The sequence below is a fragment of the Halichondria panicea genome, chromosome 9, assembly GCF_963675165.1.
Source record: "Halichondria panicea chromosome 9, odHalPani1.1, whole genome shotgun sequence".
Taxonomy (NCBI): domain Eukaryota; kingdom Metazoa; phylum Porifera; class Demospongiae; order Suberitida; family Halichondriidae; genus Halichondria; species Halichondria panicea.
The window spans coordinates 5,586,143-5,610,120 of NC_087385.1; the positions used below are offsets into that span (position 1 = coordinate 5,586,143).

Genomic DNA, 23,978 nt, shown 5'->3' on the forward strand with positions numbered 1-23,978 from the left:
TTGGAAATTTGCATGAATAGCTTGTGGTAAGCGGTTACACTCTGTACCCAGACTTCAAATGACCCACTCACACTTAGTAGACATCCGTTTACCATTTGTAGACATGTTATAAGTTTTGGTGGACTTTTGTTATGTCTTGCTCTTCGTTTTGTCTTGTAGAAGAAAGGCCATCTCCTACCAAATGAGCTGTCCAGAGCCTGGGATCTATCTCCTCTCAATGCACTACAAAGGTATGTACGTATATACGTCAATTAATGCATTCTATCTCTGTATGAGTGATATATGACGTGTGTAATGCACACCACCTCCCTCTGGAATTAATGCCATTCGGAGGAGGTACAGCTAATCCCTTATATGTTTCTGAAAGCTAAATATAATTGTGTCTTGTGCATCGTACGTTTTCTATTTGGTGTTTTAGTTGTTTCCCCACTGTCACTCCTCAATGTTGGTTTTTACTCATAATTATCATGTGTACGTATTTTAATCAATTTTAGCGTTACTGTATGTCTGCAGCCGTAGCAAGAAGTAATGTGTTTGCATATAGGTGTCTAAAAGGAGGCTTTAAGGAGCTCTGGTATTCGGTTACTTAATCAGCCCTCACACTAGGTGGTCTAACTGTTATCGACATGTGCACGCGTAGCACACTTGTGTGTTCGTGCATCAGTAGATTGAATTACAACTCTCAATGCCGTTGTGTGTCCAAATTTAGGGCAAAAATTTTGCGTTTTCTTTAACCCTAATACTATAGTGATTGCGTTATATAACCAGAGAACACATTTGAAGTAATACCATTTTCCAGTGGCCATGCAGGCTGTAACTTTTGCACAGTTGTTTTCAATGTTGATTACCATGCACTGACAATGTTTGTATCAGCTAGCATATCAGATTAGAACATTCAGCACACTTCGGTGTCCTCTACCAACGATCGTGCCTTAATATTTATGTAATGCTATATAGGTCTAAGTTTTACTTGTTGGTGTATTGTTGATACGGAGGCTTGTGAATCATCTGTTGATCCTTCCTGTAAAGAACTATACGTATATGTATGCACATACTGTGTGTACATGTCTCTGAAAGGTGACCTTTCTTCATCTTTATAAAAAAAATTCCATCTGCATATACGTGAAGGTGAATAAAAGTAGAATAGTAGAATGGAATGTGCGTGAGAGTTGGATTACTCCTCTTTATGAACTCTTGATAGCACCTGGCCATATATTCGTAGGTCCCGTTTAACCACGCTGTGTACTCACTCTCTTACTGAAGAAGCTTTTCCTGAGTGGGTGTTGAGTGTTGTTTATTGTTCATCTGCACATGTAGGTCTTAACATTTCCTTGTGTGTGGGGGGGAGCAGTGCACTTGTAGCTGTGCAACGTTTGGTGTTTGTTTTATTCTTACAGTGCTTACTTTGCCTATAGTTTCCCAGTACAGCAATGTCTTGTTTTGCTTAACCTCTACACTCTGTGAATGACCAATATTCTCAATTATGTGCCTATATTTAGCAGATCTAGCTTGTACGTGATCGAATTTGAATTCAACAATTTAAAGTATTCATCAAGCTACTCTGTTGCTAGGGAGACTATTACGAGGCTGGTAGTAATCTGATAAGTTGTTGAACTTTTCTTTGATCTCCCGAAGTTTATTAATGTGTTAGGAACAAGCATACCTCCAAGGTGCACAGATTAAGCCATGTGTAGGTTTGGTTCAGCACTAAAGTTGGACTAGTCTCTGTAATGACCCTACATTATAATAAAATAGTACTTTGTTAATACCTCAATCCCGCTTTCTCAAGTGTCTCGAATAAACATTCCTCCATTATTTGGTAAAGTCGTTATCGTATCAACTTGTTGCTATCAATTAAGCATACTTAGCTGATTAAGTACCTGCTGATTTAATCGATGTGATCTTCAAAGACTTTTTGTATTATTAGATCAACGTACATAATAACCTTGTTCCAGCTAGTTAGAGTTGAACAATCACCCTGTTATATAGTTTTACCCTTCATTGGGACATTTTTGCAGGGACATCACTTTTCATTTTCAACCTCGTGTGGTAGTTTGTGCATATCTCAGACATAATTTCCCTGGCTGAGTTGGTGCTAGTCTGTACAGACTACTAGTTGTTGGTCTCATCGGTGCAATCATGACCACTTTCCAGTCCAATGCACCTATTAGTATACATTTTCACTTGGGCAATTTTGTCTCAAAATATGTGTCTTTTCAGAGCTAGAAGTGTTTTTGGAAGTTTAAAATGACTACTAGTTTGTGTTGTAGAAGTTGTTGAAGTGTTTTCCGGCTTATAGATTTACATGTTTTTTTTTAATCTCTCAATAGCTTGAAAGCAAGCCTAATTACAACCAAGCATATTTAATTGGTGTCCCATTTTCCTTGTGGTTGTTCCTCCCTGAGCATGGGAAGCTGGGTTTCTTTCCTGGAAAGCGGCTGTGTTCATTACTCTTCTCTGCTGAGCAAAGGACATATTTTACCACAACTGGAATGGATACAAATTAAATTTTCCTTTCCTGTTTATATCAAGACACTTGTACACAATATTAAAGAAGCTCTCACATTTCTACCGCACTACTACACAGCAATTTTAAGTGTGCATTACAACGATTAGTATGCAGTGCAGTGTGTGTGTGTTTGTTGTGTACATATTATCTGCATCCTATTACCTTAATCCTGCGAGATAAGGCACTTCCTCCTACACTCTTTTACATACTCAGTAGAGTCATCTATAGCCTCCGTATATAGCTCAGTGGAGCGTTAGGTGATGGATCCATTTAATTGTATCATTCCTTTTTGGCAAACGTATTATGCTGCTCTGGTGATGTATGTATCAGTGGCCCTGGGGGAGTGTTCGTGTGTTGGGCAGCTGCTTGGTATATTGTCACGTACGTGAGTGGGTGCATGGGGAGTGTGTGTGGTGAAGTTTGTTTTTTGTGGGTGAATTCCTTTTGAGTGTGACCAAGCGAGCAAATCAAAGTATGCATTTTATTGAAAAGTTCGCTAATGGCACGCCTCTAGCTGTTTGTTTTGCTTGTGTGCTTATACATGTACCTACTTAACTGCTTGCTGTGATGTGAATGAGTAATGTTACAGCTGTGACACATTAGACCACCCTTGATGTGTGCCACACAGGCTTACATTACTAGCTAGAACTCAACCTCTTGTATCACAATTCAAATTCACATTGACATCATCTGTCACACTAGTGCAGCTGGCTGCTCGAGTGTGGTTGCATAATCCAACTAGCCTGAGAAACGCTTTTCGAGAGAAGCCATGGGAGACTCTTGTAGCTCTGGTTTCCTGCTGTGGTCGGTGGCGCTGAAAGTTTGTATGCTTGCTGCTTTTCCTCTCCCCTTGTTGGCCCATCAGGCTGAGTATGGATGTGTGAGGTATCCTCTACACAACCCTCTACTTCCAGTGAAGTCCCTGCAGTTGTCATAATTACTATGGACTAGCGTAGTTTTATGAAAATCAGAACTGTAATGAATTTTCCTAGAGTTGCATGTACTCGTTGTTGACTATATTATTTCAGTAAATTAGTGAGCCTCAATAGAAAATTTATTAAAACTTGGATCAATGGTGAAATTTTTCAAAACCCAATTCTGAAAGTGCTAAATTATATGTTTCAGCTTATGTGTTGGGTTAGGTTCGGAGCTCAAACAGTTCTGTAAATTAACGTGTCTTCAACCTTATAAACAGCTAGCTTACTACAAGCACACAAGTTCTTGTTGTTATCATGTCTCCTTGGGAATAGGTATAGTGCCTACACAATACATCCCTTGCATGGCAGTACCTACGCTACATCCTTTAGTAAGCTTGGACAAAGTTAGGTCCCCCTAATTAATGTTGTACCAACATACCAACAAGCCTATCGAGATAGGGCTTCTGAAAACTAGTATTTTTTTTTCAGTAGCTATTAGCTAACTTGTTGTGCATAATATGTGGAGAAGTGCGCAAAACAGAATTTGTGTAATTTAATTTAATTATCAGTTGGTAATTCTCAACAACATTTTGATGGGAACTGGTGTTTAATTTGGGATGTTTACATGATTGGAATGTTTCTTTAACCAAGCTGGTTCATGGCTACCCTCTCCGATCTGTTGAGGTTGTTTGATGTGGCATATTTGATCTAATTACCCAAACACCTGTTTCCTGTACCCGCCATGGTAGCTAGTATATTCTCTCCCCTCTAAGGTTTGCAGCCGTATGCACACCTCGTGTGCTTCATAGATTATAGTCAAAACAATCTCTGTACATTTATATTTAAAAGAATTTGAGGCCACTTGAAATTTAGGAGGGACATTTGGCAGACAACGTATGCAGGAGTGAAATCTAATCTGTAGCTCATATGGAGCGTTGTCATGTACCGTTGCTGTAGCTCTTTGCAAACTGAATTAAAGTGTAGTACTGTCTCGGTATCCCACACACGGTCTCAGACGTTATGCCCCCTCAGGCCCGGTGTAGCTATAGGTGTATTGGAATGATATGTTCGTAGCCTCAGGTCAATATTTGAGCACTTTAAAGGTGAACATTACTTGCCCATGGGATGTTTTGGGTTCTCTCATCCTCTCTCAAAAATTTCCCCATGACCTATGAAATCAGTGTGAACCTCTAGACCGTGTTGTCATGGTGTGGTCAAACTGACCTGTTTTGCTAACGGTAATCATGCATTGGAAGATTTCCCTTGATATTATTCACTAGGAGAAAAGACCTTCTATGAATAATTTCCTGGGACAGGACACAGGTGTTTACATGGATTTCTTGTTTATGCATTCTAATGAATATAATATATTATTCCGGCTACTAGCGCAAAACTGTTCGACATATCACAACAAGCTTATCGTCAAAACTCGCCCACTCATCTTCAGACATGCACAAGTCTAGCATGCTGCTCACTTGTATAACAGCCAAAATGTTTACTCCTTGCTTTAGCAACACCATTCAGTTGGCTCTAGACTTCAACTTTAAATACTCGTTCACACTCCTCTGGTTGCTTCTAGCCCCCTCGTTTTGTTTGTGTTAGTCATCCACACCCTGCCCACTATTTCAGACTTTTTGTGATATTTAATTTTGAGAGACTGTGATTAAATCATTACAGCTACACAGCGCTCCGTAAAATTAGATATCGGGACAACCATATTAGGTCATTCGGAACGTGCTTTGGAAAGATGGTTCCTGTTGGCAGAGAGTGGTTCTAATAAGTATAGCAGCTAAGCTCTGCCCACACTTGTGGCCTATCGTCCAAGCCACAGAACTAATTTCTTTGCAGCTCTCTCTTTGTTACTGTCTCTCACTTCATTTGTGGTCGTGGTGTCTTCCTAAGCAGATTAATCTGAGCCTGAAATCGATCAGTGTTTGGCAACATGATTAATTCATCTAAATACTCCTTATTAGCTTTCCATTGTGTGTGGACTAGCAGAGCCAGAGTGGGGGATGCTCTCACTTAGTTTCCATGTGTACAACCCTATAGGCAATTCCACTTAATAGGATTTTTTGTGTGTCCTCCTCCTAAAAGAGGTCTTGTCATTTCCCTATGTGCAGAAGTACATATTTTAGACCAAATTCAGATGTTTTTTGCATGTGATCGACTGGTGTCCTCTTTCAATGTTTGTATATATATAGAAGGAATTGGATAGAGTGATGGCTCCCTTGTTACATGTACGCATATCAAGGTCACTTTGATCTCAAATCGTTCACCTTAGATTTCATGTTTTTTGGGCACAATATTCTAGTTTGGGTAATGCAAACCTTACTGGAGTTCACACAATTCCATTACCATGCAGTCATGATCACATGCATTCTGATAACATCATCATACCTAGCTCATATTTGTCTCTCTTCTTATGCAGGACACCAGAAAGCTATCTACGAGAAGACTCTGCATCTGGAGGACCTGCTGGAGCTACAACACCTTCGTGACCCTGTGAGTTTCCATACCAACAAATTGCCCGGTTTATTATTGCACACTTACTTTGCCTTTAGCTCAGTTACACAGTGTGCCTACCTACCCACCTTACTGTCTCTATTTGTGCATGCCTAAAAATCATCCAAATTGTTAGCTGTTGATTAAGAGCAACATTCCCTTCCATCGTAATTGTGGCTAGAATCACTACTTTTCGAGTATGTTACATTCTTTCTGTTACACTAGCAGCTGTGCCTGTGGGCATATTAGGTATTTCCCCCTTGTGAAACATTGTGTCTTGTGCCCTACAGGTGATAGACATGGAGGGATTTGTGATACTCAACGTACGGAGAACATTGCTCCTGTTGAATCGATACTTTATGCGACGAGAGGCTGGTCCAAGTCGACCAATGAGCCGTCACTTCTCTGCCCCAGCTCTCACCCTCAATGGAACAAAGAACTGAGCAACTGCCCTCAATAAACATTACTTACCCGTATTGTCTCACAAACCGTATTTCTCTGTGCATTTTCTTATGTCTCAATTCTTTTCATTCATCTCCTTTTTTTTAATAACTTGTATTCAGTCTCAGACTGCTTAATAGTTTACACTGTTAATTTTTATTGCCATTATTTTGCTCGTATACAGATTAACTGACATGAAACTACCTTTAAAGAGCGATTATTGCCCTCTTCATCCCTAGATGAATCCAGTTAACAATTCTTATTCAGACAAACAAAATATTCTCTGATGTTTGATGCACAATAAGGTTTGCATTGAGCTGTAAACTAGAGTAGAGAAGTTTTAATAAGTCCAAGGTGTTAATTAGCCTTTGATACAAGAAAGTAAAAGGAAATTAATTGAAGAAAAATTGGATTAGAAATAAAAGTGATGACAAGTGATAATTAAATTGCAGCATGTTTTAGCTTCCAGTGGTGTGTGGTTGATTATAACATGTACATCCGTTCAATTAACTGATTTGATGGAATGCAAAGCAACCAAAGCATATGCATGCAGCCTATAAAAGCTGCAAAACATAAGTTTGCTTATAGTTTTCAGCTACTGACTTTGACAGTCTCAACGCTATATCTTCTCTAATTGTCTCTTGCAAAATTTGCTATGATGCATCTACCAGGCCTTCCGAACGGGCACCCTCCTACCTATGGAACAAGCTACTGTGAAGTGCAGCACCCAGCTCAGCTCCAGGAGCATCATCATGCAACTGTGGGTCGTGTTTCTCCAAACAGCGAGGAGGACGACGATAAAGTAAAGAGACCTATGAACGCTTTCATGGTATGGTCAAGAAAAATGAGGAAGAAGATTGCTGATGAGAATCCAAAAATGCACAACTCCGAAATTAGCAAAAGACTTGGAACTCAATGGAAAGCTCTCACTGACGATGAGAAAAGGCCCTATATTGATGAAGCAAAGAAACTGAGAGAAGCTCACATGAAGAAGCATCCCAACTACAAATACAAGCCAAAGAGAAAGAAGCCGCAGCCCATCAGACGATTTCCGATGGATGTCATTCCTCCCTATGGCCCTGCATTTTCAAGACCAACCACTATATTCCCCAGACCTGGTCAGTCTTTCTACCCTCCAGCTGGCATGCAAAGAACTGACTCTCCGTATGCAGTCAAAAATTACTACCCCTCTCCATCTTCGTATGGTAGTACCTACTATACTCCGGCACATTTTTCTCCGAGACCAACCGCTTATGACTACCCCATTGCAAGCCAACCTCAGTGGGGGCTCTCATCTGCCCTACCTGTGTCAACTCAAATGAATGGATACTGCAGTCCTGGCAGCATGCAAGATTTCGAAACTCCTCTCTCTTCCTACGACTCGCCCCCTCAAGTAGGACTAACAGGTTACGTCAATGGCTACTCCTCAGCACCTATTGCAAGTCCGAACAATTTCTCACTCTCATCCTTTGCAACGTCTTGTGGTACTCCGACCTCTCCACCACAAGGAATGTGTGGTTCTGCACTGGATAGCCCCGTGGGCACAAACTCCCCTGTTGGCAGCGTGGACTCTTACCAGGGACCAATTGATTTAGTGGGTAATCCTGATGATAGTGGAATTGCAAGCCCCCATTCGAGTGCTGAAGCCGACCTCAGCAGTATGATTAACGTTTACCTTGATGATGCGGCTGCAGAATCAGTTGGCTCAGTTGGACTAGACAGCACGGACAGTTCTCACTTCAAGTTGCTCTCTAGCTCTCCCTGCACAGACTTTGTACCCACCAGTTCAACATTTACAATGTCTTCTATTTCTACACACGATACTACAGTTCCTCTACAGCATTTACTGTGAGTTTGTTTTGTGGTCATAATTATATTGTTTGTTACTACCTTTCGTTTGGCAAATTTAGTTTTCTCAAAATATTTTTTTGCCCCTCTTTGCATGCACTATTTTTGTGCTGTTGTGTATACAAAAGCAGGTTTCTGTCATTTACTATATTTGTGCACACATCTGAGCAAGTCATTAAGTTATTGTGAGCTCATTCACATCATCAATCAACTCAGCCTCGGACAGATCAATAATTAAGTATTAACGTCGTGTTCTAGAACCTTTTGTACAACTGTATGTTCAATGTCAATCTACTGCTCCATCCGGAACCATTAGTCACTTGAATTTGTGTCAGAGATTTATCTCTCTTCAATTTATTGATTCTGTGTGTGTAGAACATTAATGTTGTCTACTTGTATTGTTGTTTGAATATAATAATTGAACAAATCAGACTATTAAAATGTAAACATAGCCTCAGGGCGCTAGTTGTAGCTAAGAGCATCATGTACAAACACTGAATATAAACAGTGCTATCAATGTTAAGATAGGATAAGAGTATCAGCAGCATAACAGTCATAATTATCGTTACATAGGTGACCTCAGTACGCACATTACATTCTTCTTTGAAGATGGTATGCTTTCAATTACATTTCACTCACCTTATATACAGTTAAAGGGTAAAGAATAAAGGTCTGAAAAAATGTCATAATTCATTTTGGCTGATTTCAGTCACGACAGACTGCCAGACAGACTCCTAGCCATAACCCCCCCATGCTGTAGGTTGCCAGAAAACAGCCATCCCTAATTAGGGACCTCATACACAGGTATACAGGTGAGGTGAGGCCTTATTAATGTGGATTCTCTGTTTACATTTATGGTTTGGGAGAGCAAAACCACACATCCAGCAAGTGGATGATATGACACAGGATCTCATATACTATACGATAGCTATGACAGGCTCGCTCGTGACCCCAGTACGTACAGCAAACAATGCTCGGCATTGTATAGTATCAATCAATGATAAACTCATCAACTGGGTTATATAGCAGTACTTACTCTAATTTTTACAGGTGAAAGGAAATGGAATCGCTAGCTATAAGGAAACATGCAGAAACCGCTGTAGATAATCACCCACCCACACGTTGCACTGTTGCAAACTATGAAAGTTTCAGTGAGTTTGTTTACTAAACTGGTGAGGTGCTGAGGGGCTAGGCTGCTACCATATTGACTAAACTAGTATGCCCCTCACAGTACAACTTCAAAACTGTGGGCACACTTTAGTACACCAAAGTATTATCAAATCAAAATCACATAAATCCACATACAAATACATAGCTGCAAGTACTGTAAACACACAACATGCACACACACTCTCACACACATACACAGTACACAACCACGCATGCATTCTTGACGATTAATATCTATTAATAGAAGCTATACAATATTCAGGGTGCACATACTTGAGCGAATATAGCCTGTATTTCACGTAACGGCCAACTATTGAAAGGAGTGGTTATACAAGACATTGAAGAGTACAGAGTAAACTAGCTAACAAGGCTCCTTCTCAACTTTAAAATACAGTCCAAATAGATAAAATTAAGAAATAAATATGTACAACAATGAAAAGACCAAAATGGAATTATTATATATATGCACAATGTGAGTGTTCTAGACTGTACCTGTGTCCATGCTCTCATCACATGCACTTATCATAGTTAGTTCATTGTTCCCACTCTTTTGGAGTGAACTTTCAGTTTGTGATGTCATGAGCGATTGACTCGCTAGAACGTCCAATGAGCTTGATTCGACATTGTCTATAGCCAGACTACTATTTATTATAGAGCATGTATTCAGAGAGTTGTTTTCACTAGTAGTATTGGAGTGAATGTTACTTGGAGAGGAGTGTCCCCCATTAGATTGGTGAGGTGAGGAGGGGAAAGATTCTAATTGTCCTTCTACGGATTCACAAACCCGCTCACTACTGGCGGAGACAGTGACATCGATTGCCTCGTCTTGGGTAGACTCAATTCCTACACTTTTGTCTGCTCTTTGTTCTGGAATGGGACTTCCTCTGTATCGCCTGGTCGAGTTTCTGACTCGGGGTGCCAGATAGTCATCATGTATGTACTCCTGTCCGACTCTGTTTCGCCTTGTAACAGGAGGTGCGCTCCAATCGTAACCAACATAGTCGCTTCGTCCTAAGGGGGGTAGGTGAACATCATTCAGCTCAGCATAGTTGATCTCCTTGCGTGAGCGACGAGACCTCCTACTGACATCCTCTTCGTCCTCCTTCTGCGGGGAGTGAAATCATGATTATTATGAGGGGGTGTGATAGTTTGTGCAGACTACATGTATACAACATCTCAGCTACATGCATCTACACATAGCTAGAGGTATAATTAGACTACAATGCATGATCAGGCTGAGAGCTCCTGCCTGTTTAACACCTAAGGACTGCCCAGCCCCAAGAGAGCTGATAATAATATGATAACCACCTAATCAGAGACAGCTGCAGTACAACTGAAACCAAACAGACTAGCTCAGCAGGTTGGCTAACCCAGGTGGGGAGAGAACAGGAAGTGTATTCTAATCATGCTGGCGGCCTGTGGGAACATTAGTTAGTGTAATCAGATTAGCATGTGCAACTACAGGACGCTAGACACCAGACAAATTGCACAGGAAGTACATCTAGAAGTGACATGTACATGTACCTAATGTCCCGCTAGCTCATAGTGTAATATACAGTACATGTACGTATCACAGTACGTAGTTCAAGGTATTTAAATAAAGCTGCCCCTATGTATAAATAGCCTTCCATTTTATTTCTAGAATAAGAAATAAGAGATGTTATTAAGACGGAGACAGTATGGTGCCTGTGAAGCTGACAATTTTGTCAGGGAAGCTTTAGGAAAGAACCGCACGGGCAGGAAAGACAATGACCTAATGCCAGCTAGTCAAACCTACAGAGACGGTTTTGCAAGATAGGTTCTCTATAATTGAAAGGAGTATCACATTCTAAGACTCATTAGAAGTAACACGATAGATACAGTGGATACTTTGTTGACACACGCTAGAGGAATGCTATACCATAACATACCATATACATAAGTGACTGCTAGAGTGGTTATAGAGTGGTTTTCTGAAATACATGTAGGGTTAGGGGAATCAGATATCAAAATGTCTTCAAGTAAATACATTTACAGTACGCCAACAACTAATAAATATCTTGTTGTCATAGCTACACAGTACACAGGCAGGATGTATCCTAAGAAAAGCTGTGGTTTCTAATCACCTTAGGTCCAAGGTACAGGAAGCTATATAGAGACCTGCCTCTGAAATCATAGCCTGAGCTTCTGAGCTTAACCCAAACACCCAAATACACACACACACACACACACACACACCAGTACAGACTGCGCTTGGAGTTTACAATAAAATAAAGTGCTGCCAAATTTTGAGCTTGAGGAAAACTGCTAATTAAAATTCTTTAACCTTCAAAACAATGCTGAATGATGTGAATGCATGACTACCAGTACTTTGCTTTTAGTTGATATGATATACCGTGTGTATATGATACAGTGAGAATCCCTACAGGTGCATGTAAATATTACGTAAGTCGCATATATATGGCTTGGCCTAAATTTGGCTAGGACACTCTTTAGGCATGCTCCAACACCATCACTGCAACAACTTTGACCTATGTACCATGATATTTTTCACGGGCACACAAAATGGCACGATGATGAGAGAGAGTTAGCTGATGATTGTTTATGTTTACTGTCGGACATGTATGGACTCTCGACTATGGGACACATAACTGCACAGGTTTCTAAGCAACAAAGTTTGTTGCTATGCAATCAAACAACAAAACCCAGCAGCCACATTTAATGTTAGTACAATGATGTCATATACATAGTAACACTCACCAAGATTATATTCTGTACGAGCAAACCAGTTCGTTGCAACCTGCAGAGACAAAGATAAAATGTGACTAGGAATTGAGGCTCACTAAATATCCTACGAATATCAGGTGTCAATTGCTGTAACAAAATGAGTGCTTTCCCTCCTGTCTGACTCAACACCTACTAGTACAGGAGGTGAGAGCAGAAACAGAGAGGCTTTGGGAGGGAACGAAGCCCATGCAAAGATGTGATCATATTAGGAAGGTATAGGTACATGTAGTAGTTACAAGCGACAGAAAATCTACATGCGCCACTGTAAATGTAATCATTGGAATTTTCAAGCAACTATGTGGGGGTGAATGTGTATATACACACATAATATGGAGGTCACGGTCCCTAAAAATATATTTTTAATATGGCTGTCAAACGCTGTATTTATTTAATCATTTCACAGGCTGCATCCTGCCCATTTCCAGGTGCATAGTTAGTGTGTACCAACCATCCTATGGGACCATCCCAAGGTAGCACCTACTACGCCCACACAATGAATCTAACTGACTAGAACAGGTTATGTTATCATCGAGTCAAATATGCCCTATCATTGCAGCCAAAGAAGGGAGGAACATAATCATCGTACATGTGCATGTTCTTCCTGTAGCAGCCTATGGAGGGTTCTATTGTACAACCAGAGCCAAAGGCTTCAGGAGATGAGCAGACAAGACTAGAATAAGTCCCCCATTTCAAAATAGCTTCAAGAATAGAAACAAATAATAACAAATGATGATCCTAAGTAACACTCTACGGCAAGCCATTCAATACATGCACTGCATGTACAGTGTCCATACCTAGCGATGCTTCTTTCTTTCTTCTCCATTGTTTTGTCGTGGTAACTTTTGGCTATGCTGGCATCTGTGTAGACTTTCCTCAGCTCTTCAATCAAATGGCCCTATATTGTATGGTATGTATGTATGTACACACAAGGTAGTTGCAGGCAAAAACCTTCTCGCTCACAAGTATCCTGCAATTAAAACGACCCTGTATTCTATACAAATGGTAGTTGTCGGGTCAAAACCCCATACAAGACAATTGTCTCACAACCAGTCCGCTATTAAAGCAAAGATGAGGCTGCATACTGTCTAGACCACAGCATAGTTGTATGAGCTCTATTACAACCATTATAGAATCCCTATCACCTACTTCCTGACCACAGCAACAAAAAAGGTGGGTGTACAGGAAACAAATAATAACATTTGGTTAACGAGCCTTTTAAATGATTTCTACACTCACTTCGTTGCAGATAGGACAGCTCCATTTTCCCTTGGGTACCTTCCACAGCCGGGGATACTGACAGTAGGTGTGGCATTCACGATCACACTCGTCGCAGAGGAGCATCTGTGGTCATGTGTGTGGGGTGGGGTGGGTAGGGGGGTTAAGGCTGTGCGGTATGGTGGAGGGGGGGTAGGTAGGGTATGCGGTATGGTGGGGGGTGGGGGAGGTAGGGTGTGTCTGTGGGAGCATAAGTCTGAGTAAATGGACTGCAGACATTCTCAGAATAAACATCCTTCAGTGATCAATAGCCAGCACACACATGCGTCGGTTCCACCATGACAAGTGAGTGCTCTCCAATGCCTGCCTAATTACCATAGATAAGTTGCGACGACTACCTAATAACCATATCAGCTCATAACACCCTGGAAACCGGACGCATGCATCATTGTGAGCAGCATGAAAACAGAACTGACAGTCGGTCTGATACATGGCGCTACCTGCCAGAACATACTTTCCATATTAGGCTGGGGGGTTATGTACATGTACATGTATAGCGCTTAGTCAGCTACCACGGGATACAGAGAACAGGTATACACAACGAGGATAAGACATATAGCATACCTGTGAGTGGTGATTGTCTTTCCTGCACTTGATGCATCCCTCAATGGACTCGTCGCCATCCCAGGCAGCAGGGGAGGAGTGGTTTGTCTGCAACATGTTGGTATGGCAATGAACACAGTGATGTCATAATTGCCCAATCAACCAATTATATCACAATCATTCACTCACTTTAGTAGACTTTTTGGACGTGATTTGAGCTTTTGGTATTTCTTTCTTCTGCTCTATTGCCACGTGGTTGTCATGTGATGCAGACTGCAGACAGTCCCCTCTGGTGGACTCCAGTAGAGTGATATACTTGATCAGACCTTCTAGAGACCTGGAGACAGATACCGTACAGCTGGTAATTTTCGTTGGTGTAAACATTTTCGTATGAACCACCAAGTTTAATATTTCGTATTCTATTTGTGCAGCTCAGAATAGTGACATAGAACCTATTGTAACATTAAAAATTAATTTTTACAGTTTTAATTTTCTGGTTTAAAAATACGAAAATTTGAACCATTATGAAGATAACCGTTATATGGTAGGATGCATGAAATAATCAAGCTGATCTGCCCAGTATGCCTGTTATGGACTAGTTACCAACCAGTTGCCAAATTTCTGTACACGATTCCATGTCTAAACTTGTCATAATAAAGTGGTTGTGTTGCAAGGCGAATACCAAACTACAGGTCCCCCCCACAGCTCCAGACATTGTGAAGCATGTCAATAAGCCCAAAAACAGTTTTGACACATTCCAAATGGGTTGAAGTCGGTGTGACCTATCAGCATCGTCCCTTCTCATAAGACATGTGCCAGGAGCACGGTAACTAGGTTACTCCATGCTTCGTCACTGTTAACGGACAACTTTACACAACACAGACCCATTTCAATGACACCTGTGTAACATGTACACCTATTAACGATAAGTAAGCTAATGCTGTCACCCTCAGATTAGCATTTAGTGGAGCAAGTGTTTAAGTTCTTCATGCTCAAATCCATTAAAACACGAACATTAATGACTAAAACTCTCAATGAGACTTGATGAGATAATATATCAGACCATCCTGAAAAACAGGCGCCACTGTAATTACCGCTATCAGTCAGTATACATATTATTATTATGTAGCTACATATGACAGACAGAAAAATGATAGTCACTTCCACTTAATTATGAGGAATTAAATGGGGTATCTAATTTTACAGAGGAATGTCGGCCTTCTATGGGTTGAAGGTACACACATAACATCCAGGTCCCCCACAGAGCAAGTTACATGTAGGTATTACCGTATATATAGCATTATGTTATACAATGATCGTCAATAGTCAACATAATGTCTCCCTCCTCTCCTCTACTCTACTCTACTCACCTGGATAACTCCACCCACTTTGCTTGCTTGGGAGGTAGCACATCGTACTGACTCTCTCCATAGAGACGGACATCAAACGATGAGTCCTGTCAGACCGTGAACAAAACATAGTGAAGAGATACACCATGTCGGTTATCTCTGCTCGTCTGCTCATTCCTTACAAGTAGGATCTTACAATGTACCCCTCCCCTGTACTACAGCAAGCCATGGCATTTCTTGGCTAGCTTCCTGAGACCGTACTGTGCACAGTAAAGTGGCGCACAGCTATCGGTTGGCATACAAAACATGTGGGAGATACCTGAGCTCATCAGTGGAGAATGCTCAGAATAATAGAAACCAGTTTACCAAGAAACAGCTCGGGGATATTAGCATCTCAAGAATTTGTTACCTTGAGCAGCCAATGCTTCTGTCCGGAGCTGTCACAGCCAAGCAGTGGCTTGCAGAACGGCCCTTCTAACATTTCTTTTGTCAGCTCACTCTTGAAGCTCATGTTGTAGTCAAACTGCTCCTCACAGCACAGCTACAGGGTCAGGGTATTTTTGAGATCCAATTAAAAGACATAAATCCAGTACAATAAAACTGAGAGAACAACAGCAGAGTATAATCTTCGCATGACCACCCCCCCCCCCCCCCTAAAATCGTATTTAGTGCAAGATATAACAAAAGTGTTTGTGGGCTGCTGTTTTGTTTTGGCATTAACATTAAGCGGATCGAGCGCTACATGTCAGATGTTTAACACAAAGTTGTAGTAGCTCCTTTCAACGACAGAAAAACTGTTTGTAATGCAATTTACATCCAATTAACATTCTTCAAATGCTATGTTTACTGTTACTACGGTGAAGTTGGCAAAGCAACAGAGAAAATTAGAAGCATTAAAGCATTATATCTTTGAGCTGTTTTCCAATCCAAAATCACTGATCTTTAAAGTGTATAACGTATGCATTTAAAAGTGTTGTTTTGCTTCCACTAATGACATGAAAACAAAACTATACGGAGGGGTGTAGTTCACGAATTAGCAATCCCAGAGAAATGCCATAAACAGAGGTAGCTTTCAATCAGCAATGTCAGTAAACACTCAAATTGCTATACCAGGTATACGCCATTAGGGGGAGGTGAAGTCACAACTGATTAACACAGTGTAGGTTCCAAATGCAACTCACGCGGAACAGTTTGAGTCTGACTTGAGCTGACAGCTCATGGTAGGGAACAGCCTCACCGCAGAGCTCGTGACGTCTAGCGCACTGTGTAGAGGGGGTGTGGTTAAATATCTTAGCTTTGAGCTAATACCAACTAGACCGATATGGCCGGAACAGTAACAACATGAATGAGGATACCTCAGTGTTGTACAGTGTACATGAATAAATATGGTACATTAAGGTAGAACCTCGATTATCTGAGGTCAGACAACTGATAAGCGAATGGATAAGCTACGCCTACTTCTGTACGTGGTCCATTAGCACCCACTTAATTAATGTTATTATGCATGTGCATTTAATGAACGAGGTTGATGTAGAGAATTTTCCTAGTCGGATAATCGCCGGAGGTTCTACTGTATATTGCGCGGTAGTGTTTTGTGTGTGCGTGAGGGTCAAGTGTGAGGTACGTATGTTACCTTGACAGCAGAGCGCTGCCACTCGACCCGAGCCACTCTGTATGATGTGTTTAGAAGGCGCCAATGAATGAGAGCCAGTTGGCTTTCACCAGCTGGACACCCTGCATAGATATATGGTAGGGATCGTCAGTATAACAACTATCATTCAAATATTGATTTTTGGGCTTTTTTATAAACTCTTCCTGTGTACTCTTTTTAATACTTTTTAGGGTTTATGAGGCTCACCTTGTTCAAAGAAGTTTTCTAAGCTGCTCAATGTGACCGGGGGAAGCTTCAATAGTGGACCAAATGTTTGGATAAAAATGTAGGCTTGAGCAAAGTCTGGTGATGACGAAATAGACACAGGTCCATTTTTGGACAGGACTCTCCCTTCCATTTCGCTAGTCCTTCCTTCTACAGAATAGAGAAGGTCTTCATATCTCACCTAAAACTTGGTTGTATTTTAGCATGTGCCTTTTATTTACAACACGTGAAAACACGTGAATTCTTCTGCAAGCTCAGCAGCCCCACCCACTCTTTCTACTGGTAGTCAACCAGATAACAATCTGTGTAATCTGCTCCTGAGCATTATGAGAGTTGCAGCTCCTCTTCTCCTTTGCCTTGCCTCCTTGGCCAATGCTTTCTTCCCTAGCAGCTACCTGAAGGGAGCACCCTCCCAAGACCTCTGCCCCATACCCCCAGATCCCTACGCCTCTCCTAGCCAGGTGAAGGTGAAGTTGATGACAGCGCTGGAACAGTTAACCAAGGACATTTCTGAGCTGGTGAAGAACGATGTGGGAGGGACTGTGGTGAATGTGGTGTATCGAGACGCAGTGATTTGGAGCAAAGGATTTGGAGTGAAAAATATGTCAGGTGTGTACAGTTCCCGTGTGGCCCCATGATTGGTGTGTTTAATGCCTTTTTTCTACAGCCTCGGGTCCAGAAAATATAGTTGATGGCGACTCAATATTTCGCATTGGTTCGGTTACAAAAGTCTTCACTGCAATGATGATGCTTCAACTGAGGGATATGGGCTCCATCGATTCCCTGTATTCTGATGTGACGACAGTCCTTCCAGAACTGAAAATCAAGAATCCATTCAAGCATAAGAGAAGTATCACTTTTGATCAACTTGCAAGTCACATGTCTGGCCTACCTAGAGAAACGCCTTGTCCAAGCATTTTTTTTGAAGGCTGCAATGCTTCATTTAATGAGATTTATGCAAATCTGTCGCGGATGGAGCTGACCTATCCTCCTGGTACCTGGCCACAGTACTCCAACCTCGGTGTGGCTGTTCTCGGTCGAGCATTAGAGAAAGTTGCTGGAGATACGTGGGAACATATGCTTGAGCGGATGATTTTAAAGCCTCTTGGAATGTCTAGTACAGGAATTAAGCCAAATGTGATGAATCATTTAGCTGTGGGTTATGCACCGGATGGTACTGTTGCGAGTATGTCCATTATATCATATGCAACGTGTATTCTTATCGTTCCCCTCCCATTAGAATTGATTGACATTGGGTTTGAGGCTCCAGCAGGTCAACTGTACTCAACTGCAAACGACCTCAGCAAGCTCATGATGTCAATAATGAATAACATTGACCCACTCTTCCCTTCCAATAACTCGGCAAGTGCTCAAACAAAACTGCTTCAATTTTAATTAATAACCTTTCTTCATGCACAGCTCTTAGACAGTGAGACTCTTCGAGAGTGGATGCAGCCAGTGTACATGTACAAAGATGGTCGAGGATTTGGTCGACCTTGGGAGCTCGTGCCAATCACTAACTACACACTCCGTACCAAAGGAGGGTCTATCAATGGATATAGTGCAGAGTTCATAATGGCAGTAAGTGTTTATGTATGAGCTCCACCCTTGTACTCTCAACAGGCAGTGTATTACTTCAGGTTCTAGTATTTTAATAAGCCCTATAGTTATTAGACAGTCATTCCATGAAGGTAATCTACTAATGTTGATTTCTGAACACACTGCAGCCAGAGATAAAGACTGGAGTTGTTATAATGAGTAGCTGTCTAGGTTGCCCATCCTTCCGAAATGTGACTGAGCGTGGAATGGCGATGATTTCTACTCTTAGCAGCCATCTCTTTGACACTGACCTTCTTCCTCCAGTGAACTTGCCTCTCAACCTTCAAGAGTTCGTGGGTTCCTACACTGGTAAAGTGTTTCCTGGGAGAAAGGTGAAATGTTTTTCTGTGTATTAAAATTATTATTCTGTGTCTCATAACACGACACTTTTCCCCATAGGATGTGCTTTCAGTGGCAGTGGGAGAATTGCATGGACAAAAGGTATTGCTTGGCCATCTAGGAGATTTTGCAGTGAAACTAGACTGGAAGCCAGATATGGCTAAAGATATGTTCCAGATCTCTGGCCGAGGCTCTTGGCCATTACCTTGCCCATTCATTTCTGCTGGCATGCTCGGACAGTACGTAGAATTTCTACGAGACACGAGTGGAGAAATCAATGGAATGATTATTGAAGGACTATTTCCTGGAATAATTTTTGTGAAAAGCTAATTTTAAACAATAATTATGTACACTTACAACTTTACAATTAAATTGTGGTGCTTTCGTTTGGCGTAGAGATTGCATGTGTGTAGATAATACTCATTGTTCATGCACTCCTGATTGTACTTATAGTAATTGTCTAACAACACATGTTTTCAATGTATAATTTAATTTATAGTACAGTTAGTACATCAGCTCTTTGTTTTTTCTCCCTTGTTGTCTTGCGGCCTAGAATCGAGGCTCAATATACTGCACATGCGCAGACTGTCCACCGTGTCGTCCATGTGATCTTGAGAAGTAAATTTCATCACATACGATATACGTACATAGATAAAAGCTAGGACTAAAGCTACTATACTACAGTGTGCTGTACTTGCACATGAAAATAAACATCTCCATAGTACAGTGAGGAAGAGGTATATATTAATGCTTGTAGATGGTGTGAGTGTGCTCTTTATAGAATAGCTTTGTTTGCTTGTCCCTTTGTATCTATGCTTTGTCATACCATAATTGGAATGTTTGTATGTCCTGTGTAGGTATTAAAAGATGTCGTTTGTAAGACGCGAGGAGAATCTTGAGAGCAAGATCATCATCCGAAACTACTCACATGACCTCACCGAGGGGGATCTCACCATCATGTTCGAGAAATACGGCAAAGTGGATGACTGTGAGCATACTGTATTTTTTTTATTGTCAAAGCAATGTTCTAGTTTGTAATTGTACATGAATTTTACACTTGTGGTTGAAGCGTTTCACTCAACTATTAAAGTCCATACATGATGCTAGAAGCATGTACAGTGAATATACTATTAAGGCATAGTGAGAAATTAAATTTAAGTGCTAGAATTTGAGCGCCTTGTAGTAATCATTAATGCATGACTGCAGTGTTCTCGCCCAAGGACAAGGAGACACGGAAGCCGAGAGGATTCACATTCTGCCAGTATCGGAGGAAAGAGGATGCAGAGGACGCAGTCAAGGGAATGAATGGAAGGGTGAGTGGGTGTTCTATGTGATTGGTAATGTGGTGCCTAATAGCGTGTACTCACAGTAAGGTCTAGATGGCAAAGTATTGTATCGATTACTAGCCAGTATGAAATTAGATTTTAGATTCAGTGAAATTCAGTGCGCGCGGTTGTTAGTCGAAGTGGGTTCCAGTGTCAACTCTCAGTAACTTCACACTCTACATAATTATGTTACAAGGATCTATTTGCACCAAGGCTGTAATTTGTAAATTCTGGAGCAGGGATGTGCCCACACTGGTCGGTGGTATTTGGTACTAACCACCTCTGGACAAAAGCAACCACCACTAGACAAACATAACCAGGCCTAAAAAGGAGGCATATTTGTGTGTTACCGTATATCAGGTTTCGAATTTGACGTTCTTTTGATTATGCATTGCAGAATTTTCGCATAATTCGCAATTGGCTAAAACGCAAAGAGTGAGCAGGCGCATACAATTTTTCCATGTAATTTGCGTAGTAAGGAATGCTATCGTGTCATTCATTAATCAAAACCCAATACACGGTCACCACTTCAATAATTCTGTGCACATCACTGCTAGAGAAGTGTTCATTCTCTTTGTCTAAATTGTATACATTCTGCACTATGTGATGCTTAGGATATGGGGGGCAAGAAACTATCAGTGGAGTTCTGTCGTATCCCGAGGCCAGACAATCGAGACAGAGACAGGGGGAGGCCTAGAGACAGAGGCAGAGATAGAGATAGAAGACGAAGTCATAGCCCCTATCGAAGCAGACGCCGCTCGAGATCACGCTCACGAGACAGAGGGCGTGGCAGAGACCGTGATCACAGCAGAGAGAGAGAATTATGGTCTGCCGTTAAGGAAGACTACCTTAGGGGAGGGGACTTTCCCCCACTACCGGGTCGATTTGACCCTTATGGCATACCGTTACCCCCACGTCCATCTGATTTCCCTCGTCACCCCCTAGGGGGCCCAATGCCACCTCCTGGCCCACGACCAAGGTCCGGGCTGCTTGATCCCCCTTTTCCTTTACCCCCAGACGGCCCCAGTGGGGGGCCTCCCAGCCGAGGAATTCCCCCACCACCTAGAGGGGGAGGCTACGCAGATGACCTGCCACCACCTGGAATGAGGGACAGCTACGGAACTGGACCACCACCTAGTCGTGGAGGGTACTCAAGTGGGCGTGGTAAGTGGGTCATGAGTTACACTTCCTGTGAGGAATAGCGGAGACACAGTGCTACTACATGTAGTTGGGTAGTGAATTTATATAATTATACATAGCTCTTGGAAGGTATTATATTTGTATGAGAGGTTTGCTAACTTCCGTTGATGGAAGACTACTTGTCAGTGCCAGTTATTGCAAACACTTAGACTGGCTGCAGTTTCTACCCAACTTTTTAGTATATACACGCAAAATTCACTATGCCTCGATGCGCATGCGCACGTGAGGTATATGGTAGTGCAAGTAAGAGCTTTGGCCAGGATTTTTTATTTGTAGATTTGCGTAGTTCTCGAGTTATGTGACCATTCCAGTCTCTTTAGGATGGTCGTATCAAATTTGTCGTTGCTATTCTACATACTAGTTAGCACACTAGCTATAGGCTATTGGTAGCTGCAAGAGTAAGAAAGATCATGATTTCCCACTACGTTACACCAATTCTGCATAATTATACCTGCACATAAAAGTTAAGTTAAATAGATCTTGTAGCTTCATGTTGTATAATGTAGTTTCCACCGAAGCATCAGCATATGCAATGGTTTAATTGTAATCCTGATTTACATAGAGCATCGTGTTATACCTACCTAATGATTCTACAGTCCATATACATTATATGTTTAACCCTGATGGCTCTGCACTCTGTGTAGGCGCACCCTCATCTTCCAGTCACTACGGACCACCTCCAACTTCAGGGGGTAGAGACTACCACGATGACCCCTACTATTCTGAACGTCAGGGTGGCCCTCCAGGAGGATCCAGCTACAGACCACCACCAGATACAAGTAGCTACTCCTCTAGACTACCTCCTGAGGTTACACCATCCAGCGGGCGAGACTACCCACCCCATAAGAGTGACCCCTACGATAGCTACCCAAGTGGTGGTCCACCTCCTTCGCAGTCAAGAGATGCCTACTCCTCTTATAGTAACGGCAGCAACTCCTATAGATCTAGTGGACCTGCGAACACCCCCAGTGCTCAAGCCTCCACCAGTCGATTCTCATCATCATCCACCGGCCCTGGCTCCACCTACGGCAGCGGCCAACCGAAATCTGATTACTCCTCCTCAGGTTGATAGCATTTGTAATGTGTATCCAAGGGCTATGTGTATCCAAAGGCTATGTGCTGGTTGTTAGTGTATTGTGTTGGAAATTGTATTTAGTTTATCATCTGTTCAGTGTCAGTATAATACTAGGTGCATTCACATGTAGATCTATATATCCCTGTTCAGACCCCTACTACGGCAGCAACAGAGGTCCCTCATCAAGTTACACCAGTGACCCTCCCAGTCGCCCACCACCCTCAAACCCCCCAGCAGATCGATACGGAGCTTCCTCCAGTGGTGAGGGAAGGTCCAGCTTCCCGAGCAGCTCTGGCATAGGGAGTAGCTACAGCAGCAGTAGTGGACAAAGAGGCTACGATTCTTCCGGTTATAGTGGCCCCAGAGGTGGGGGTACCGGGTATGGAGCGAGCACTACCAGTCCACTGGGTAGGGGAGCCTCCAGATCTGCCGGCTACTCCTCACTGGGACCACAGGGAAGAGGTGATGGCTTTACCAGCTCAACCCAGGCAGCCCCCAAAGTCGGATATTCAGCATTCAATGCCTCCTCTTCTACTCAGAGGACCCAGCCCTCTGCCGGAGGAGCTAGTCAGGGCTATGGGGCTCAGGATTACAAACCGGGTTCTAGATACTAGCCAACACGAGAAACTAACTTTGAACAAGTGTATTTTGTATTTACCTTTTGTTAGACGCTTGTATACATGTGTTGGTGTTTGGACTACTTTAGTTAGAATTCCTTTAAGCTGTTGACTGTTTCTCACTGGATTTACATGGTTTTCTACTATTGGCGAGATTTAAAAAGCTTTGATGTGGTGTAAATGCATAACATTGTAGGTAGGTGTACAGTAGATCCTCACTAATCCGAATAGAGTGGGACCAGAATACATGAATTTCCTGATTAATGTCGTTAAACGATTATGAATATCATTAACGAAGCAGCTTCCATTCTGGCGGCCATAGTAATAGCATATTCTCTCTAATAGAGCGAGTCGTTTTCGCAAGGTATTGAGCATGTTGTTAATAGAAAATTATTGATGATTCAGCAAAGCTATTCTAGTGACAGCCCCTCATTTTGTCTGCGAGGTTTCAGACTAAAGGGGTCCGTATTAGCGAGGGTATACTGTACAATTGCCACTCGTATGATTGTGTTACAGTGGGTGTAGCTATTAAATGGGGAAGGTACTGAAGCAGTGCGATAGCTGCAAGATCCTGATCTACTCCAGAAGGCAACGGAGGTATAGTCTACCTTACACACAAACGTTGAC

General features: G+C 42.0%; 5 protein-coding genes across 6 annotated transcripts in view; 4 read left to right on the top strand and 1 right to left on the bottom strand.

Annotated features, from left to right (window-relative positions):
• The window catches only part of LOC135341540 (uncharacterized), a 29,003-nt gene extending 22,396 nt beyond the window's left edge, over window positions 1–6,607 (top strand). For both annotated transcript variants that reach the window (XM_064538121.1, XM_064538122.1), the window contains exons 20-22: window positions 160–230; window positions 5,855–5,928; window positions 6,219–6,607. In XM_064538121.1, coding sequence (XP_064394191.1) covers window positions 160–230; window positions 5,855–5,928; window positions 6,219–6,371 — 298 coding nt within the window. In that variant the 3' untranslated portion in view covers window positions 6,372–6,607. The remainder of the gene's footprint in view (window positions 1–159; window positions 231–5,854; window positions 5,929–6,218) is intronic.
• A 311-nt stretch (window positions 6,608–6,918) lies between these two features.
• LOC135341552 (transcription factor SOX-14-like) lies at window positions 6,919–8,647 on the top strand. Its single transcript, XM_064538136.1, has one exon. It carries the CDS (start codon window positions 7,025–7,027, stop codon window positions 8,219–8,221), a length of 1,197 nt encoding a protein of 398 aa, XP_064394206.1. The 5' UTR covers window positions 6,919–7,024; the 3' UTR covers window positions 8,222–8,647.
• Window positions 8,648–9,761: 1,114 nt separating this feature from the next.
• Window positions 9,762–17,447, bottom strand: LOC135341564 (remodeling and spacing factor 1-like). The gene is made up of 11 exons (XM_064538150.1): window positions 17,179–17,447; window positions 16,954–17,054; window positions 16,502–16,582; window positions 15,730–15,861; window positions 15,342–15,427; window positions 14,161–14,308; window positions 13,993–14,079; window positions 13,390–13,494; window positions 12,948–13,048; window positions 12,127–12,166; window positions 9,762–10,492 (listed from the first exon to the last, which is right to left on the bottom strand). Exons 1-11 carry the CDS (start codon window positions 17,327–17,329, stop codon window positions 9,869–9,871), a joined length of 1,656 nt encoding a protein of 551 aa, XP_064394220.1. The 5' UTR covers window positions 17,330–17,447; the 3' UTR covers window positions 9,762–9,868.
• Window positions 17,446–19,664, top strand: LOC135341565 (beta-lactamase-like protein 2). Its single transcript, XM_064538152.1, has 6 exons — window positions 17,446–17,805; window positions 17,864–18,382; window positions 18,437–18,558; window positions 18,616–18,777; window positions 18,924–19,127; window positions 19,195–19,664. The coding sequence occupies exons 1-6, from the start codon at window positions 17,523–17,525 to the stop codon at window positions 19,462–19,464; spliced, it is 1,560 nt and encodes a 519-aa protein (XP_064394222.1). The 5' UTR covers window positions 17,446–17,522; the 3' UTR covers window positions 19,465–19,664.
• A 50-nt stretch (window positions 19,665–19,714) lies between these two features.
• LOC135341570 (basic salivary proline-rich protein 2-like) lies at window positions 19,715–23,502 on the top strand. Its single transcript, XM_064538161.1, has 6 exons — window positions 19,715–19,871; window positions 19,992–20,122; window positions 20,341–20,447; window positions 21,074–21,623; window positions 22,304–22,723; window positions 22,885–23,502. Exons 2-6 carry the CDS (start codon window positions 20,002–20,004, stop codon window positions 23,346–23,348), a joined length of 1,662 nt encoding a protein of 553 aa, XP_064394231.1. The 5' UTR covers window positions 19,715–19,871; window positions 19,992–20,001; the 3' UTR covers window positions 23,349–23,502.
• The last annotated feature ends 476 nt before the right edge of the window (window positions 23,503–23,978 follow it).

Coding starts and splice junctions, on each gene's coding strand:
- LOC135341552 (XM_064538136.1), top strand. CDS start 7,025: ATGATGCATCTACCAGGCCTTCCGAACGGGCACCCTCCTACCTATGGA.
- LOC135341564 (XM_064538150.1), bottom strand. CDS start 17,329: ATGGAAGGGAGAGTCCTGTCCAAAAATGGACCTGTGTCTATTTCGTCA. Junction 16,583..16,953: donor GGCAGCGCTCTGCTGTCAAG/GTAACATACGTA, acceptor CCCTCTACACAG/TGCGCTAGACGTCACGAGCT. Junction 14,080..14,160: donor CGTCCAAAAAGTCTACTAAA/GTGAGTGAATGA, acceptor AACATGTTGCAG/ACAAACCACTCCTCCCCTGC.
- LOC135341565 (XM_064538152.1), top strand. CDS start 17,523: ATGAGAGTTGCAGCTCCTCTTCTCCTTTGCCTTGCCTCCTTGGCCAAT. Junction 18,778..18,923: donor GTGCAGAGTTCATAATGGCA/GTAAGTGTTTAT, acceptor AACACACTGCAG/CCAGAGATAAAGACTGGAGT. Junction 19,128..19,194: donor AAGTGTTTCCTGGGAGAAAG/GTGAAATGTTTT, acceptor TTTTCCCCATAG/GATGTGCTTTCAGTGGCAGT.
- LOC135341570 (XM_064538161.1), top strand. CDS start 20,002: ATGTCGTTTGTAAGACGCGAGGAGAATCTTGAGAGCAAGATCATCATC. Junction 20,123..20,340: donor ATACGGCAAAGTGGATGACT/GTGAGCATACTG, acceptor GCATGACTGCAG/TGTTCTCGCCCAAGGACAAG. Junction 21,624..22,303: donor AGGGTACTCAAGTGGGCGTG/GTAAGTGGGTCA, acceptor CACTCTGTGTAG/GCGCACCCTCATCTTCCAGT.